The 20,590-nt window shown below is 36.1% G+C and overlaps 1 protein-coding gene across 5 annotated transcripts in view; it reads left to right on the top strand.

The window, feature by feature from the left end:
• Positions 1–20,590, top strand: part of TNC (tenascin C) — a 105,530-nt gene that overhangs the window by 70,078 nt on the left and 14,862 nt on the right. For 2 of the 5 annotated variants that reach the window (XM_074211741.1, XM_074211742.1), the window contains 4 exons: positions 10,502–10,774; positions 17,195–17,317; positions 17,875–18,018; positions 19,030–19,149. In XM_074211741.1, the coding sequence (XP_074067842.1) occupies positions 10,502–10,774; positions 17,195–17,317; positions 17,875–18,018; positions 19,030–19,149 (660 nt within the window). Of the gene's footprint in view, positions 1–1,529; positions 1,803–5,354; positions 5,631–9,022; positions 9,296–10,501; positions 10,775–17,194; positions 17,318–17,874; positions 18,019–19,029; positions 19,150–20,590 lie in introns of all 5 variants that reach the window. The other 3 variants (XM_074211744.1, XM_074211740.1, XM_074211743.1) reach the window with 3 other exon arrangements.

The raw sequence follows: 20,590 nt of genomic DNA on the forward strand, positions 1-20,590 counted from the left end.
GGTATCTTTGTGTGTTCTCCCATTTCCCAGAAGTTCAACTGGTATGCATAGAGCATGGAATGCTACCATACCTATTATTCACATGCTCTCCTTTTTTCCTTTTCTCAATATTCTCAGGGATAACTTTTTTTCCTGGATAATAAATTATTAGACCCTTTATTTCACCTACAGGTATTTTTATCACGCTTGATATCAGGACCCAAATGTCTTTAAGATGGAGTGCTTAATTGAAAATCTTTTTCCCCCTTTTCCTTCCCTCTTTAGCAAAGAAATAAAAAAATTGGAGACTTAAAGACTTACAACATTACTCCTGATAGCTGTGACCACTCCTGGACAGCAACTGATGGGACTTCTGATATATTTACCATTGAAGTTGTTGCTTATAATAAGTTGTGGGAACCTCTGGAGCACATTATTTCTGATACATTAAGAACTGATCCTATCACAGGGCTCTTCCCCTTTGCTGATGTTATTGTCTGCCTCTCTAGGACAGCACCAGGTGTCCATATTCAAGTCATAAGTATGGCTACTACAACAGTTTTATGCACCTACTTATTCTAACAATTCTTTCTCCCCATTCTGGTTTACAGGATTTTCCACTTAAGTGGCCAAGATCAGCCACTCTCTATCTACCTCATTGTGCCCCTGCATCCAACACAGAGGGAATGGTTAAGTTTTAATCCCAGATTAGGTTCACTTGAATCAGCTCTGGGACTTGCATCTCACTGGAACTATTACTTTTTTTCTTCTTCCTAAGAGTAGTAAAGTGAAATTCTGGAGAATTTCCCTCTCAGGCAAATCCACATGGTGGGAGACACTAGAAAATGAATAGCCCCAAAGTTACCATGGTCAGTGTGGTGATCATAAAGTAGAATTTTCCCAATGAAAATAAATGTTTTACTCTTTGAATGAAACTAAACTCTCTGGACTTGAAGTCACAAATGTGGGTTCAAATTTTTATTCTAATACCATGAGAACAGCTAAGTGACCTTTGGTGAGTCACTGACTATCCCTGAGATCAAGTTTTCTTAATTGTAAAATATGGAAGTACTCAAGTCATTTCTACTGCCTACATGTCCCAGTGCTTTTAACGCCAAAGTTCTTAATAATTTGTAAAATTCAAGTAAGTCTGTGTATGCTGACATTTTGCTACCAGGGATTCAAAGGCATATGACAAATGAATTGGCCCAGGAGTTCTTGGGATAACACCCTTCCCACCAGCACTCTTGAACACAGTGAGAAAAGGATGATAAAAAGTGAGAGGGCTCTCTTGGCATTCCTCCCTATCCCTTATAAATGATTAATGGTATTTTATTCTGAAAAAATATATAATTATATCTGAAAACTCATAAAAATACAAGAATTATTCAACTTTCTAAAAATTTTAAACAAAGGTTAATTTTTCTCCTTCTGAGGAAAAGAAAAATGCTCAGAGTTTTATGGATTTAGTCTTTGTGTTTGGAACTTAGGATCTCATAGTGGTACTTTAATTCACATATTTTTCAATTTTTTTTCTCCCCTCTCTATAGTAGCTGAACCTCTTCTTAGCCATCTCACTGTCTCAGACATTACCTCGGGCAGTGTATCCCTCTCGTGGAAAGCTCAGGAGGCAACCTTTGATAACTTTGTTTTAGAAGTTAGGAATTCTGACCTCCCCCTGGACTCTGTGGTCTACACAGTGCCTGGGGCCTTAAGAAGCTCAGTAATCACGGACCTTAGAGCTTCCACTAATTACACTGTACAACTTCATGGGCTGATTGGCGGGCAGAATGGTCAGACCCTGATGGCCCAGGCAACCACAGGTATTTTGCTTTACTGGATTCTCTTTTGTTTTTCTTCATTGTTGACCTTCTCTTGGATATAACTCCAAAAAGTACCCATGACCCACTTGTCCTATTCTGATTCTGAAAAGTAGAAGAAAAAGAATATGAAGATCTGTCAGACTTGGTCAATCAAATTATACCTTGAAAATAGATAAGCTGAAATCCCAAGAAAAAGACTTTTAATGCCTTTGGAATTAAGGAAATCCACTGTCAACCTCTGTCTCCCTCTAACTATGAACACGCATCTGGAGAGGCTCTTTGCATTTGGGTGCAATTAACCTTACTTGCCCCAGCTGAATTTCTCAACCATCCTTGCATCTAATTTTGAATATTCTTTGTAACCTTTCCAGTACAATCCATCCTCATCTGCCTGTGGTCTTTCTAATCACTGGTAATGTGTTGCGAATCTCATACAAAAACAAGATGTGTGCATGTCATTCTGATTTCTCAGATGGGATCATGTCATTTCTTTATGAGGTCTTTGGACCATGGACTAAGATTTCACATGGCATGCTAAGAAAACATACCCAACAATACCACCAACTGCATGGACTGAGCCAATTAGGCGAATGCTGTGACCAAGACTTCTCTTTGCCTGGTCTTTGTATATTTAACTATCCAATAGGGAGTCTGTTTTGACTAGAGTTTTCTCCTTTTCTAGCAAGCACAACCTTGCATTCATCAATAACTTTCTTAAAGTCTCAGATCTTTTCTTATTCCAGGCTTCATCTCTAAGAAGGTAGTGATGCATGGGACATCTTCCTACACCCAATCCACTCTATCAAATTAGTCTTTCCTGGATGTAAGCAGCATGCAAAAGAATGTAGTTTGGGGAGTTGAGTGTATGGGAGTATAGTGTATGGAAGATGATTCCTCCCTTGCATGGTACTGACTTCTTGAAATTCTTTCTGAATCTGCACCTCTGAGCACTTTCCAAGTCTATTTCACCAATAAGAGCATATTCAAGATATCTTGAGGACAGAGATGCAAGACCAACCTTACATTTTGCAAATGTTGGCACTGTCTTCCTCTATTGGTAAAATGAGGATAGGTCCAACATTAATTCTTAATTGAGGTACCCTAGGGAAATGCAAACATAGAGAAAATTGACTTGTGATTTTAAATATCTTATTTTGTGATATGGTAGTAATTCCTTTATGTTGTTTCTAGAAACTATGAGAGTATTGAGTTCTAAAATTAAAGGAACTTTTAGGAACCTCATGCAATTGTTTGGGACTATTTTAGGTATATGGATGATATTCTTTGATGGTCAGAGGTTTTATTTTCCCAAAAGATAATTCCATAACTGGGTTATAGATTATGCTATGAAATGGTCCTGTAAAACTTGATGACTTTGTGCTGGCAATGGGAAAATAGAGTCCTCACTTAGCCCACAGCCTGAAATTAAAATAGTCTTCTTGCCAGTCACTTGGAAGAATAATTCCATAATCCTAACCTTAAACTTTCTTTCCTCCCCCGTGCTCTGACCAACACTACCTCCTCTATCACTTCAGTCATCTAGTGCCATTTTATTCATTGTATCTCTCCAGAGTACAGTCTAAATGGAATTCATTCAGTGTTGGCATTTTCCAGACTGTTATATAAATGAACATCCAGGAGGCGAGGGCCTACATAGCCCCAAGTGGGAAATAACTCAGCAACTTCCCCAAAATATAATATGATATTCAGAAAGCTTGCATATTATGTGATGATGAAGGAAGGAAAGTAGCAACAGGGAAATGAATCATCTATAAATCCAGTTGTTCCAAGAAATCAGATAGCTCTGTAGATGGTGAGTTTAGGGCTTAAATTTAAATGCCATTTTTGCCCATGGCTATAAAAAGGCATTACAGATAACACGTTCATATCTTAAAATTCCTGTTTTCTTATTATCATTGATAGTTGTGGTTTAAGAGAAAAATACTAAATCTGTAGTCAGAGAAGCAGAGCTCTAATACAAACTTTCTAGGTGACCTTAGACAAGTGACTTCCCTTTTCTTGACCTTGGTTTCCTCATCTGAAAATGAGGCAGTTGAACTATATGACCCTTAAGCATTAAAACTATGAATTCAGTTTTTTTCTTTAATCAAGTATATCCTAATATTAGTTTATGCAATTTTTCTTAAGAGATATTGTTTTATCTATAACATAAACAAATAAATTATTAAACAATGATTATAAAATACTCTATACAGGTGTTTATAATATATAATGTAGGGGCCAGCTAAGTGGTATAGTAGATAGGGCATATGTCCTGGAGTTAGGAGGACCTGAGTTCAAACCTAACCTCAGACACCCAATAATTACCTAGCTGTGTGACCCTGGGAAAGTCACTTTACCCCATTGCCTTGGGGAAAAAAAAGAAAAGTCCATCTATAATATATAATGTATACCTATTGGGCACTGAGAGAAAATGAAATTCTATTGTTAATGTATATAAAAAAGAATGTATCATATGAACATAGCTTTTATTTTATCAAAACAAAAGACTTGGAAAGAATAAATAAACAGAGCCCTTATTTTAAGACTTTAAAGCTCTGAGATTTCATCATTTAAGGCATTCCCTCCATCAATGCATATCATCTTTATGGAGAGACTTCAAATATTATAGAAGCCAAAAACTACAGCATCCTGTTATCAACATGGTGATGATCATCTCCCAGCTAGGAAGACTGGTATTGTATAGATATACAATCTATAACTGAGCCATAAGTAAAGTTTTTCAAGTTCAGTAGGATAGGAGCTGCCAGACTTTGCAGGCTACTGGTCCACACTTGAGGAACCCAGGATCATATCCATGTTAACATATGTTATTGGAGGAGCACTTTTATAGAGAAATGTTGTACAATATAAAAGTATAGTGCAAAAGGATCAGTTAGGCAGCACAGTAGAGTGCTGGACCTGGAGGCAGGAAGACTCATCGTTCAAATGTGGCCTCAGACACATTAGCAGTGTGACCCTGAGCAACTCACTTAACCCTGTTTGCCTCAATGTCCTCATCTGTAAAGAAGCTGAAGAAGGAAACAGCAAACCACTCCAGTATCTTTGCCAAGAAAACCCCATATTGGGTCACAAAGTGTAGGACACAATTGAAACAACTGAGCAACAACTTTGCAATATATAAATATCTCTAAATACAAATTTAAGTACAGTTGTATGCTACTATGTACATGTCAACACATATACAACTACTGAACTATTTCTTATATAGTTTTATATACATTTACAATTCATGTAACTAATCTATTTTCATCATGGTTGATGAACTAGAACATGTTTTTTTTTTAGTTTTTGTAACCCGACAGGCAAATTATATCATAGGCATCAATGTAAAAATCTGTTACAGATGGAAATCAACATTTCTTAAACATTATACTTTGACTTTATAGGTATATAAAGCCTAAAGATGCCCTCTATAGTGATATAGAATGGGAAAGAAATTACATCTGTCAATGTTGTGACAATGCTTAATATTACTCTATCCCTTCCCAAAGTAATATTCTCTTTCTGCCTTTGTTCCTTCTCCTTCAGAACCAGAGCTGCAGGTGGGCCCGCTAATTCTTACCAATGTTACCCCCAACAGCTTCAACATGTCATGGACCACAAGTGCTGGGCTCTTTGCAAAGTTTGTCATCAATGTTAGTGATTCTCACTCTCTGTATGAGCCTCAGCAATACACAGTTTCTGGAGACACGCAGCAAGCTCACATCACAGGCTTGGTAGATAATACTGGCTATGACATTAGCATTAGGGGAACAACGTGGGCTGGTGACCAGACCAAACCACTCACTGCCTTTGTGATGACAGGTATTAGTTTCAAAGTCTTTTGTCTCATCATGGGATTTCCATCTATAATTCTAGCTTGAAGAAAATAGAGTGTCATTATGTTTATTGCAGGCAGCAAGGTAACATGATTCACTGTATATTCAAGATCTAGAGCCTCATTAGACTTATTTAGGCTGACTCTTCCTTTCTTGGTGATTAAGGAATAAATATCTCTCTTCCAAATCAATTGTGGGAGAATACTTCTTGAGGCATTCCATTAAGATACTAAATTTCCCCAGTCTGATTTGTGGAAGGTTTGCATCATTCTGGCAACAGAATGGTACAATCAATATAAATATTTTTAAATATTTATGAAAGTAAGTAATGGTGAAATCTAAGAGTTGAAAGGACTTCAATTCATGGCATTGCTGAGAGTAGATTCAAGCTAAATTATTTCAAAAACATAATGATTTCCCCTTTTCTTAACAACAAGAAAATTATCTCTCTTTAAAGTTGACAAGATAATTTAGGGTCAGAATCAGAGAATACCCAAACCTTATTACATCTCCTTATTCACTCCCTACAAATCACCACCATATATTCATTGATTTGTTTTTGTAAAGTGGAGGTGGCCTAGTTCATCATTCTGGGGATGAGATGACATCCACCTTTTAGAATAGACATACCTAGGGAGCAATAGAAATCTCGAATACTAGTATGTGGGGTGGAGGAGAAGGGAAAAGGGGGGGGAAGTCATCGTCTGATTCACACATACTAAACCAAATTCCCTCCCAATGCCTGTTTTAAATTATGCATTTATGGAAGCTCCATTAAGTTTTTTAATGTATGAGGAAAATTTAGGTTCATTATTTAAATTTAAAGGAACTTCCAGGCACAAATCTACATGCTGGAACTCTTAGGTAATGATTTTCCCTTACTTTTCTAAAAGCATAATCAAACAAATGCTTTTTTTTATGCTATTTATCTGATATATATATTCATTGTTCAGATAATCTTCTAAATCCAGAAAATGCTAATTCCTTAGGAAAATAACATACATATTACATAAGATAAGTATAATGAACAAAACTCCTGAGTTCTGAGGTAGGATGATTATCAAAGAACAAAGATCCTATCAAAGACACCTTCCCTTTACCAGTTGTTTCTTGCAAACCTCCCAGGGAGAATGAAGAACAAAATGATAAGGTAGGGAAAGCCCTCAGTTTGTGCCTCCAATATCAAATTACCAGATGCTGGACTCAGTTCTAAATATGAAAGCACTTAAGACCTTTCAAAAATACCCTAAAAATAGACAGGGAGAGAGAAAAATCACCATCAAACCAAGAGTGAAAAATTAATAATAATATAAGGCAAAGATGACCTCCAAAATACCTGAAAAATATCTCAAAATAAACACAGGAAATCCAATTCCAGAAAAAAAAAGGAGAGAAGAATTGCAGGAAATAGGGAATACACTTTTTCACAGTGTCCTAGAGCAGCAGTTCCAAGACGCTTTTAGGGAGTTCATGAAGTCAAAATGATTTTCATAATAAATCTAAAAAGATATTTACATGATACACATGAGTAAAAGTTCTTTGAGCTGCTTGGTAATTTTTTTAGAGTGTGAAGGGTTCCTGAGATCCAAAAATTGGAGAATCACATAGTGATCACTTTGGTCTCTCTACCCTGCTCTTCCCCACACCAATTCTCCAGCCACCAGTATTCACTTTTTCTGACTGAAGGGAAGGAAGCAGGAAGAGTGGAATTCACAGTAGAATAACTTGGCTTATATCTCACAGTCTTTTAAATAGTCTTTGACAGTGAATTTCAGTAAAAACTGAATAAATATATTAAAAGTTATTTTTGTATATACCTCTTAGGAACAAAGTATTAAAGTTGATAAATGGAAGAAAGTATGCTTATTCATAATAAAAGTCACTATTTTTATTCTGAGAAGTCAAGCTGAGAGCTCCTGAGAGCCAGAGCCACCCCTCCATCACTCACTACCTTTGTATTGGTAGATGCAGGGAATCTGTCTATTTCTGATTGCAGACAAAAAGTGCTAAGTGCCTAGAAAACAAATATGAATGACAGAGATGTGTAAATTCAGTCTTGTGGTTGATCAGCAACAATCACCACTATTCTTCAGTCATTTTCCCTAAATTGCAGATGTAGCAAGGATCTTCTGAAGAGCTATATTTTAGCAGACTTGGCTCCTTGGCAAAAACAAAATGCCACCACAATCTGAGAGAATGACAATGTTATTAAAAGATTATTATAAGGGACAGCTAGGTGGTGCAGCAGATAGAACACCAGCACTGGACTCAGGAGGACCTGAGTTCAAATGTGACCTCAGACACTCAATAATTGCCTAGCTGTGTGACCTTGGGCAAGTCACTTAACCCCATTGCTTTAAATAAATAAAAATAAAAAAGAAGCATAAAAAAGATTAATATCAGCCTCTACATGCCAGCTGCTCCATCTACAACAGGCTTAGTTGTTTCTGCATCTAAATCTGATACTTTAAGAGACCCAGTTCTTTCTAATGAACCATTTGAAGCTAAGCCTTAAATAATCCCTAGATTGTACTTGTTGAGTTAAACTGAAAATACATAACTCTAAATATATTACTTCTTTTTTTTTTGGGGGGGGGGGTTGCAAGGCAAATGGGGTTAAGTGGCTTGTCCAAGGCCACACAGCTAGGTAATTATCAAGTGTTTGAGACCGGATTTGAACCCAGGTACTCCTGACTCCAGGGCCGGTGCTTTATCCACTGTGCCACCTAGCTGCCCCAAGATATTACTTCTTGAAACTCTTCTTGAATATACTGCAGAGGTTCCACCCTATGTCATTTTCTTGTTCTTCCAAAGTGAGTATTCCCAAACACCTTAGACATTTTTTGAGCTAATTTCTGAAGTGGAATGTCTAAGTTGTCAAAATGGGAAAGTAAAGGATAGCAGCCAAATTTTTGTGAAGGAAGTCTTTCTCTTAAAATTATGTCATTCATTATGAAGAATATACTAAGTAGATGCTACATGTTAAGTATAACTACAGGCAACTATACAGAATATAAATTGAGGCATTATTAACTAATTTGCCCTCAAAAGTATAGTTTAGTCTATGAGATACACCATCCATAATTGCATCAGTACCACTTTATCCAGAATATGAAGGGGAAGAAAATACAAATTTGAAATAAGAAAAAGAAAAAAGCACATAGAAACTAGACTTTTTTGGGCCAACTGGATTCAAAACAATAATTCTGGTAGTTGGGAGGAGATGGACTCTCTCAAATTTATCCTAAGCTTCCTCTGTCAGTACTTTCTGGTGAACTTTTAAGATTTGTCATGTATTGTCCTTTGTGAAGATTTAAGACTATTTTGATGGAGTCTATAACACTAATCTGTACTGTTTTCAACCCTCCCTTCTTGCAGAAGCCCTGCCCCTACTGGAAAACTTAACCATTTCCGACATTAATCCCCATGGGTTTACAGTGTCCTGGATGGCATTGGAGAATGCCTTTGACAGCTTTCTAGTAATCGTGGTGGATTCTGGCAAGCTGCTGGACCCCCAGGAGTTCACACTTGCAGGAGCCCAAAGGAAACTGGAGCTTAAAGGCCTCATAACTGGCATTGGCTATGAGGTTATGCTTTTCGGCTTGGCCCAAGGGCACCAAACAAAGCCCTTGAGTGCTGTGGTTTTTACAGGTATTTCCATTCAAGTGAGCCATTCTCTTCCTCTTCTCAGTCTTCTCTTCCATCCCCATGATTTCACTTGGGAGACATTTCATGCAGTCCATATGCCAAATCACCATGGCTTCTGCATTCCTGTCCTCATTGCAGCTGAAAATTTCATAGATGGGACCAGTTCATTCATACATCCTTTGCACTCTCCCTTGTCTTCTATCCCATCTTCCATTCCTGACATGAGAAGGTCGAAATGTCACCATGTTGCCTCCAAAATTCCTTAGAGTTCTCAGTTGAGTGTCTATTCCACATTCTACTTATCTATCATCATCCTTCCTGGTCCCCAGATGCATTTCAACCTTCTCAAAAGAAATATATCTATCTGACTGGTATATTTCTAAAAACTTGTCATTAATATCTGCCATCTCTAAAGTCTTTACTGAAAGAACATTGTCAAATAATATAGTCACTAGACACTGAAATATAATTTTCTTTCATTGGAAAAAGTTGGAACACTGGAGATATTCTTAAACACAGACTAAATCCATAATTTTGTGATGATTTATAAGTCTTGTCTGAAAAATCCAGCATTAATCATTATCATAGTACAAATTTGCTTTTCCAAAGAGGAAATCTATCCCTTTTAGGATAAAATCAAGAACTTTTTGGTCCTACAGCCAAAAGTCCTAATATACAGTGACTTACTAATAATACCAGGAAAAAGCTCAACACTGCCTTCAAAGGATTATCTCTCAGTCTTGATTCAAATATGCTCTTGAATAAAGTAGAAAAAGAAAGAACTTCTAAAAATTACTTTATTCTAGCAGAAAAAAATAATAATAAGCAAAATGATCACAGCTCTTGGTATGGGTTCTTTGTATTTTGCCAGAAAGTTTTCACAAAGGAGGGACAAAGAACCATTACAAGATAAAGAACAAATTTTTAACTTGCTTAATATTGCATGTAAGAGAAAAAGTCTAAGGAGATGTAGCTTAATATCAACAATTTTAGAAAAAATTCACACGTGCATGTAGGCACTTGTACTAACTCTAGTTCTGTTGGTACTTTTTTTGTCTAAAGACATTTATTTTTTGGTAACTAGGAGCTTTGCATTTATCTGACCCGGGATATCTCTGCATATTGACATCCCAACTGAACAGAAAAGCACAATTGGTCATTAAAATGATTTTCTTTCTCGTCCTTCTTCCACTCTTTTTCCCCCTATAGAAGCAGAACCAGAAGTCGACAACCTTCTGGTTTCAGATGCCACCCCTGATGGTTTCCGTCTATCTTGGACGGCAGATGATGGGGTCTTCGACAGTTTTGTTCTTAAAATAAGGGATACTAAAAAGCAGGCTGATCCATTGGAAATAATCATACCAGGCCATGAGCGTACCAGGGACATAACAGGTCTCAAAGAGGGCACAGTATATGATATTGAACTCTATGGATTAATCAGTGGACAGCGATTCCAGCCAATCAATGCTGTTGCAACCACAGGTATTTTGACTAATATGGAGAAATAGAAGGGAATTATGTTATGTCTTGTGGTTCATTATTTCAAAGAGTTTCACTCATTCTGATTTTTAAGTAATAATTTTCACTTTGAGAGGGATGGAGAAGAGGCAATTTCTGTTTCTATGCATTTAAATCACATGATGCTAGGTTAATTAAAATAAAAATTGCATGTGTATCCCATAAATTTGTATAATGGGGGGAGAAGGGGGAGAGGAGAAGGGAATAAGCATTTATGTGACCTCTATTATGTACCAGACATGCTGAGTTTTTTGTTTTTTTTTACAATATCATCTCATTTGATTCTCACAACACTGCAAGGTAAGTGCTATTATTATCCTCATTTAACAGTTGCAGAAACTGAGACAAATCTCTAGAGGTTAGGTGATATGGTCCAAATCAAACAGTTAATAAATATATAAGACCACATTGGATTCCAAGTCCAGTGCTCTTTTCTACTCTGCCACCAAGCTGCCTCTATGGAGAAAGGAACAATTAGGGAATTAGCATTATAGATTGAAATGAATTCTAAATTTAGATTCAGAAGAAACTATAGTTCAGATCTCTCCACTTTATACCTATTATATTTTTAAGCTAGTTAATTTTTCTAAGCTACAGTTCTTCATCTGCAAAATGAGGATAATAGTATTTCCTCAGAGGGTCATTGGAAAGATCAAATAAGATAAAGTTCTTTCTGAACTTTAAAGTCTATAAATATTAGCATTATTATCATTGTCATGGAAAGATGTGGGAAGTTAGAGGGAATAATTAAAAATTGAGGGTGTCTCTAACATTGGGGCAACTCAGTGGCACAATGAATAGAGCCCTAGGCTTGGAATAAAAAACTCATCTTCATGTGTTCAAATTCAATCTCTCACTAGCTTACTAATTGTGTGACTCTGGGCAAGTTATTTATCCAAGTTTGCCTCAGTTTCTTCATTTGTAAAATGAGTTAGAGAAGAAAATGGCAAATCATACTTATAAGTTGCTATATATATAATATATAATATATATATAAAACAATAACAACAAGGGTCATTAGAGTTGGACACAACTGAAAAAAAAAAATAAATCTCTAAAAATAGCCTTTCAGCAATGTTGCTGTTCAACTTCCAGACCCTTTTAGGTCATATCTACAATAGTTGTAGAAAAGCAAGCTAATGCATCTGCCCTTATTACTAAACCCCCTCATACTATCACTATTTTTCCTCAAGCAGTATCTACAATTAAGTCTAATTTAAGAAGTCCATGGCACAGTACTAAATATTCCCCCATTGTAGCAGCTAGAAAGACAGTATGAAACTAGGAAATAATACTACCTATACAGAGTTCAAGTGATGGGTTCAAATGCTGGTTCTGCCACATATTACCTGCCTGACCCTGAAACTCTCTGGATCTGTTTCTTCATCTGTAAAATAGGAACAATATTAGAATATTAGAATATACCACATGGTTATATAATATGCTATAATATATTAGTATATTATATCACATATAAAAATCATATAAAATTACAAGTAATGTACAAACACCCTTTCATAGAAGGTTACAAATCTTAAATGAATTCATGAATGACAAAGTATTATCCATATGCATTATTTTTTAAAGTTTTAATAGAGAGGAGTGGGAGTTCTGAATTCTGTGATACCAATCATTTTGTTTTGTTTCATAGTGAGTGAAATAGCAAGTAAATGAATGATCATTTTTCTTGGTATTGGTATATTTATTACAATTCTTAGATAATGAAGTAGAGGTAACCCAGGCATGCATTTCTTCTTAATTGAATTCATCTTCATAATTTTTCCCCTAGAATATGCTTATACTAATTAACAAAGGATCATAACATAGGAAAGTGGACTTAACCTTAAAATTCAACTAAGCCTAATCCTCCCATTTTTTATAGATAAAAAAAACAATGGCTTAGGGAGATGAAATGATTCACTAGTCAGAATCCCAATCTAACCCTTTGCCTTTGAGCCCAGCTATTTTTCAACCTCACTCTACAAATTCTCTTGAAAGACAAAAAAGCCACATAACCACTGTAGAGTGATTCACTACAGTATCTTGACTCACAAGATATTTATAGTAAATAGCTGAGGGTTGTGACTTCTTTTCTCTACTAACCTCAGAAAGGTTTAGAAGAATGACATTTATTACAGCTGATTCTTTCTTATCTAATGCTAAAACTGAGTGCTTTTAAGAATCCCCACACAAAAAACAACCCATTAGAGATATTGCCCAAAGGCTGTTTTTATCTAGCAATCATAGAACAAACCTAAAGGGAAATTTTTTCTGAAGGTACCTCCTTTGTCTAAGGATTCAAATTTTACCTGAAAAAATTAGTCTTTGTTGATTATGAAATTAATAAGCTGTTGGGGTTTTTTTTGTAATTTTATTCTATTTTTTTTTCCATTTGCATAGATTGCCAATTACAAAGTTTCCCTATTTTTGTGACTTGGTCAAATGTTTTTAACCTTTCTGGGCCTCAGTTTCCTCATCTACAAAATTAGCAAGTTGAACTTAACAATGGTTCATTCTCTTTCTAAAGCTATGATTTCTTCTATTGAATTTAATTCAATAAGCATATACTTTGGTCCTATTATTTACAAGACACTGTGCTAGGGACAGAAGGAAAACAATTTCAATAGCCCTTATTCCCAGAATCTTAAACTCTTCTGAGACTTAACAGAAATTCCCAAGAATTCACTACAGAAAAGGCATGTCCTGTTTGTAAGAATGGATGAAATGCAAAGCCCCAGAATAATTTGGTGAAGACTCAAATGAAAAAAAAAAAAGGCACTGGGAAGAGGGGAAAGGTATTGGATTTGGATTCAGAAAACATAAATTTAAACCCTGGCTCTTATACTTGTTGGGTAGGTCATTGTAGACATATCCCTTAATGTCATGTGAGTTCATTTCTCTCATCTGTAAAATTAGCAGATTACTAATACTTACAAAATGTGATTAAATATGGAATGGGCTTCACAAAGAAAAATTCATGTTTAGATAGTGTTCTAAGGTTATTCTGATAATGAGTAGAGAATCATGAAAGGCATTTACTTCCTTACCCTCAAGATTGACACTTCCACAATCATTTGGAGAAGTGCCATTCTTGCTCCCCATCTCCATGCCCACTCTCATAAAAAAGTACCAGATCAAAGGGAAGACCATGATTTTGACCTCAGTTTATAAACAGGACATTTTCAAGTTTATTTTGATTGCTATTTTTGTCTTAATTGTTTGTTTTCAAGAGAAAGATCTAACATTTCTGAAGAAAAAATAAGAATAAGATTTTTTTCTAACAAAAGGAAGGCAGAATTTAATTTTTAGAAAGATCAATTTGATTTATCTATCTGGGACCACAAATGTGCATATGTTTCACAGCCAGATTAAATGTATGTACATGTACTGGCAAGAAGAGGGAGTGAGGTAATATCAGAAATAGTCCAAGATAAAATTTATATTTTCTCTCTTCTTCATATTTATTCCTATTCTTTCTTGTTTTGTTCAACCACACCTGTCTGTCTCTGTCTCTTTTTTCCATAGACCATTTTAAAAAGTAGATTTTTACAAGACAGTTTAATTAAGCTATGTCCATCCTTGGAGCTCACCCTCTCTTTGTCCTTTGAGGGATAGTTTCACTTCTCATTTTTCCATAATTCATTCTATTTCCCCATAACAGAATTTTCTTTCCTTGGAATATGAGGCCTTGGGATCTTTGTCTGATTTTTTTTTTCAGGGTTCAGATGGAAGATCTAAAACACATTATTGGAAAAGTCAAAAAAGAGCCTCAGTTTGAGCTCCCACTTTTGGGAAGTGAGCTCCCATTGCCAGATCTTTTCTGGTAGCCCCTGAGAGTCATCCAAAGGTTCAAAATGGAGCATTTGTCAAAACATACATATATATATACACCTCATACCTGGTACTTCATTTCACTCAGTGAAATATAGGGAGCAGACATCAAGGAAAATCATTTTTCTCCTAAAAACTCTGCAACCCCAACTCCCTGATATTTCCAACCAAACTTTAAAAAAAACAAAAACAAAATAAAACTTCACAAATTGTCATTCTGTAAGACAAGTTGAGATGAATGGGAAACAGTTTAGTAGCCCCATGACATAAAAGCCCTCCCTTCCACATTGACTTGTGATCCTTTGTTCTCCTGGAGCCAGAGTCTCCCTGTTGTATTTTGGTTTTATTTTTCCCTAAGGAAGCATTAGTGACTTAGGCCACAAAGTAAAGGACATATATTCCAGTTTCTATACAGCCTTAATTCTGCAAAGAGAAAAAAAAGGATCCACTTTACCCCCTTGATATATTTTTATCAATGCAAATTTTGTTAGAAGAGTTTAATTGAGGAACAATAAAGATAGAAGGAATCTTAAAACAAATAAGTTTAGACCACCAAACACACAGGAATAGATAGGACTGGAAAGACTTGAAGACTAAGCTTCATTTTACAGATGAGAAAACGGAGGTATATTAGAATGATTTGAGCACATAGAAGATCATTTCTAAAGGTGTTTGGGATGGGGATGAGGGCCTACCCCACTCCATAGCTTCTTGAGAGATAATGTAGTCATCTTCCAGTAACTCACCAAATACAAGGTAGTAGTTAATACATAGACAGTACTTACACGTGGTGTTTTAAAAAAACAAAGAGCAAGTAATAAGAAAACCAGGATTCTAGTCCCAGTCATATCACCAACTGATATATGACTTCCCTTCTCTGGGGCTACCTTTTGTCATTTTTTAAAAAAGGAGTTGGGTTAGATTTAATCACTCAACCAATATTTCTTAAGTAACTACTAAGTACAAAGAACTACACTTAAAGTATAGGTGGGGTAGTCATTTCAAGTTTAAATGAGATAAGGACACTACTGTAGCTGGAGTTTGCAAACTAGTAGGAAGATAAGATTACAAATAGAGATAAATATAGTTCAAAAACTCAGTGTATAAAGTGCTAGGTCTGGAGTCAGAAAGACCTGAGTTCAAATCCAATCTCAAACACTAGATATGTGAGCCTGGGCAAGTCTCTTATCCATATTAGCTTTAATCCACTGGGAAATGAAATGACAAGTCATTCTACTATCTTTATCAAGAAAACCCCAAGGGCAGCATTGGTATGCTAGAATCCTCAGGGTCATAAAGAATCAGACATGACTGAACACCAGCAATAGTTCACAATATTACATGACAAATGCATTCAAATTTTAATCAATTAGATTGGTTCTAATTCTAATTACAATAAATGATCTCTAAGATTGTTACAGGCTCAGAGCCCATGATTTAATAGAATCACTAATGTGGTTTTATTGACAGGATGCTAGGAAGTCTCCTCATCTAAAATTTTTCTTTGGCATCATAAGTTTAGTCTCATAAAGGACTTTATATATTACATAATCTAACCATCTCATTTTGCAGAGAAGGGGAAAAAAGATCCCAAAATGGAAATGACTTACTCAAGGACATATGGCTATTTAGTGACAGATCCTGAAAATGTTTCTCTTCCCAGAGAAAAATCTAGGCACTTTGGCATTTAACCTGATAAAAGTCAGCCTTTCAAGGGGAAAAAAAATGCATGGATTATGATAAAAGCTCCACCAGCATCTACTAAATTCATCCCATTAAGTTCTGCAGACTGTTAGGGAGTAAATATTATGACTTGGACAAGTCATTTTCTACCCCTAGGCTCAATTGCTTTATATATAAAAATGAGAGGTTGGATTGTATTTAGTCTGTAGTTCCTTTCAGCTATATCCTATAATCAGCTAAAATCCTATAATCTTACAAAATGTCTGTTCTCAATGGACACAGAAACTGGCTCTCAAGAATTATGAAATTAGAAAAACTTGTGTTTGTCCCCTCTTCATCACAATTCTTCCCTGTAAGATCCATCCCTCCCTTCTCTCTCTCTCTCTCTCTCTCTCTCTCTCTCTCTCTCTCTCTCTCTCTCTCTCTCTCTCCCACACTCCCACACTCAAGTTCTGAATGTGTTCATATTATCTCCTGGATGCCCAGATTTTGTCATTGTAGACAGATACACACACACACACACACACACACACACACACACACACACACATCACCAGCTATTACTGATATTCCCATAAATTCTGGAATCTTCCCCCTTTCCTTGGATGTATAGCATAATGATAGAATTCATTTTTCTAGAATAAAAAGCAAATATAAAATTGTTACTTAAGGCATCACAATTTTCATAAATCCTAATTCTATTTTCAGATCAAAGAATTTTGCATCTGCAGGACTCGGCATGGACAGAAATCGCTAAGGTTCACTTTCTTGGGAGAGAAGGCTAAGAATAACTGCTATCATAGGAAAAATGAATACTAACAGAGTTTCAGACTCTTTTTTTCATTTCCTATTTTGCTCTCTCTTTTTCAGCCATGGGATCACCAAAAGAAATCTCCTTCTCTGACATCACAGAAAACTCTGCCACTGTTAGCTGGACAGCACCCACTTCACAGGTGGAGAGCTTCCGGATCACTTATGTCCCCATTGCAGGAGGTGAGAGACTCTGGAGTAAAGAGGAAAGAATTGAGGGAAAGGAAAGGAAAGGAGAGGGAGAGAGAAAGTGCTTTTTATATGCCATCTCATTTGATTTAAATTGGTGATGAGAACTTCTCAGGCAGAAACCTGTATGTTCATAACATTAAGGCTAATATGTTTAGTGGGTAGAACATTTAATACGGGGGTGGTTTGGAAGACATTCTGGGAAGAAAAAAATAAACTGAAACAACCCACTTCTGAAAGAAGACTTGCCATTTTAACTTTGTTGTAACTGTAGTTTTTTTCTCTGCAACGTAAGATGTTTTGGCATTTGTACCAATGGGGAGAAAAAAACATTAAAAAAAATCTTCACTGGGAAACTTAGAGCAAAAGACAGCTTAAGGAAATCATTTCTTTAACTTAATATACTTCCATTTCAAAGACAGACTGGTGTGTCTGTATGTATGTGTGTAAGTATGTGTTTGTGTGTGTATGGAGAACTACTTAGAAAGGGGGCAGAGATTCCAGCCTTGTCCGGTGCTCATCTGATATTTGTTTCTTGTGTTGTGTTTCAGGAACACCTTCAGTGGTGACAGTGGATGGCAGCAAGATGCAGACTGGACTGGTAAATCTGTTGCCTGGGGTAGAATACCTGGTCAGTATCATCTCAATCAAAGGTTTTGAAGAAAGTGAACCTGTGACAGGGACTCTCACAACAGGTACCATTTCATCAAGCAAGGTTTTATCCTTTTGTTCTGACAACATCTTCTTTCATCTCATAGCAACTGAGGATATTTGCAACCTAGGACATCTTTCATTCCCTAACTCTTCACTGCTTCTTTTAATGTACCCAAGTGACATTTATTAAGCACCCACTATATACAACATACTATTCTAGATGCACCGCAAAATTAGTATTCCATAAAAGAATAAACTCACCATAGAAATCAAAAATGTTGGGTGGTCTTCCTGCCATAGCTGGCACAAGAGAATCTAGAGAGAAGTTAGAAGTAATAGGGAAGAGAACCTACCTTTATTTAGTGTCTACCACGTACCAAACACTATGCTATTACTATTCCCATTTTACAACTGAGGTTACTGAAACAGACAGTTATTTACCTAAGGTCACATGGCCACTAAGTATTTGAGGTCAGATTTAAACTCTTCCTAACTCCAGATAGTTATCTTCAGGAATAGTGGATAAAGTGCTGTCAGGAAGAAGTGACTACATCCTGGGGTAAATAACTTAACTTCCAATTAGCCTCATCATGTTTCCCTTCCCTGACCTTTTCAGTTTCATTTTCTGTGTTATCTGTCCCCTCAACTCATTCAATTATAAGTTCCTTGAGGGCAAGGATAATCTTTTTATTTGTATTTTTAATTCCAGCACTTACCTCAGTAATAGTCACTTACTACATGTTTATTGATCATTGACAGTTTCCATGTTTCAAATGGGGTTAACAACAGCACCTGCCTTATGGGATTGTTGTATGGATCAAATGTGATGGTACATATCAAGTTCTTTGTAAATCTAAGGTACAACATAAATACTGTTATTAAAATATGAGAACTTGAATTATTGAAACAGGAAGGAACCTTAGGACAGAGAAGACTCGAATTAGAAGGGGGAATAGATATCATGTTTAGTCCAACCTTTTCTTTAGAAAACAAGGAAATAAAGGTTCGTAACTATCCAGTTGTCTCTGACACAGCTCCCGCTTTCTCTTCAGCTCTGGATGGTCCATCAGGCTTGGTGGCAGCTAATATTACTGATTCTGAAGCCCTAGCCATGTGGCAGCCTGCCATTGCTACCGTGGATAATTATATCATCTCCTACACTGGGGACAAAGGTAATGTCAGATGTCAAAGTTTCTTTCCTTCTTTCCATGGTACTTAAAACATAGTTCTCTGATGCCACTAGGAATGTCAACTTTTCACTGCCATATTTAGGAAAGAACTAGAATTCAGAGAACTCAGTTCAATAGATCACTAATTTTGCATTATAGGACCTTGTTTCAGGTCATTTTTTTTTCAGTAACCCAGGCAGAGATCATCAGAAGATGAGTATTTTACCCATACTTCTTATTGTTGAGCAAAACAGGAGAATCTTGTTATTTCATCAAGTGCATTCTGTAGAAGCATTCCATCCAAGTGAAAAAATAAAAAGAAAATCTCTAACATGTCTCCAATTGTCCCAGTTTCTGACCTACATGGAGCCCAAATCACTTCATTAAAGTGAAGGGTCTCCTTGGAAGAGGACAGCTTTCTGAGCATTACTTGCCTACGGCAGAGAAAATAGAAGACTGAGAAACTTGACCCAGAGGCCCAAGCTGATATGGAAAAGTCAAAATACACTATAGTACCACATTAGAGTAACCAGAAGAAGTCAACAGCATCAGGCTTTCATTTGAAATAATTTTTTATGACTTGTTATGGAAAATGCCCTTCATATCCAGAAAAGGAATTATGGAGTCTCTTCAAAGTATACTAGTTTCACTATTTTAAAATTTGTGTTTTGTTTTTTCTTCCTTGTAGCTTTTCCCTTTTGTTCTGATTCTTCTTCCAAAACATAACTAATATGGAAATGTATTTAGCATGATTGTGCATGAATATCCTAAAAAAAATTTTTTTATTCTTTTTTCCTTTCAGTAACTACTAAAAAAAGTGATTTGTATAGGCATAGAAAGGGAGTTTTTCTGATGCTTCTTTATTACCCCAGCAGTCCAAACCAAGAGAATAAATATTGAGTCTTAGAACCATAGCCCAAAATAACTCATGATGAACTTAATGAAAATCAGTGGGGCAGGAACAAAGATATACCTCTAAAATCTCTCTTTGTAATTTGGTTTTCATACTACTATGTCTTGGGCAAGGAAGATGAAGGGAGATGATGCTGATTATAACTTTTCAAGTAGATATTTTTGATCCTTCGATTTATTGTGTTGATTTAAGAGTGGCCATCTATTGAGAAGGGTTAATAATTAAGGAGGGTGAGGTAACTGGCCCGTGGAAGAAGGCAGGATATACTGCAAATGTAGTGGACCTAAAGACTAGGAAATCTATTTTCAAGGTTTCTACACTGCCTTCCATTTTTATCTTATTTTTGTTAGCCTGATTAAAGAGCTACTCAGGTCTGTAACATATGGAAAGCATCTTCTGTCCCCAAATTCATCTGATTTCATGCCCAGAAAAATCTAATTTCATTATGATAAATCTTTTGTATAAGACTTGAGAGAGATGTAGGCATATGAGTCCTTTCAGAAATCAAATTGGATTTCCCCAGAGGGTCAC

This window comes from Macrotis lagotis, chromosome 1 (assembly GCF_037893015.1).
Source record: "Macrotis lagotis isolate mMagLag1 chromosome 1, bilby.v1.9.chrom.fasta, whole genome shotgun sequence".
Taxonomy (NCBI): domain Eukaryota; kingdom Metazoa; phylum Chordata; class Mammalia; order Peramelemorphia; family Peramelidae; genus Macrotis; species Macrotis lagotis.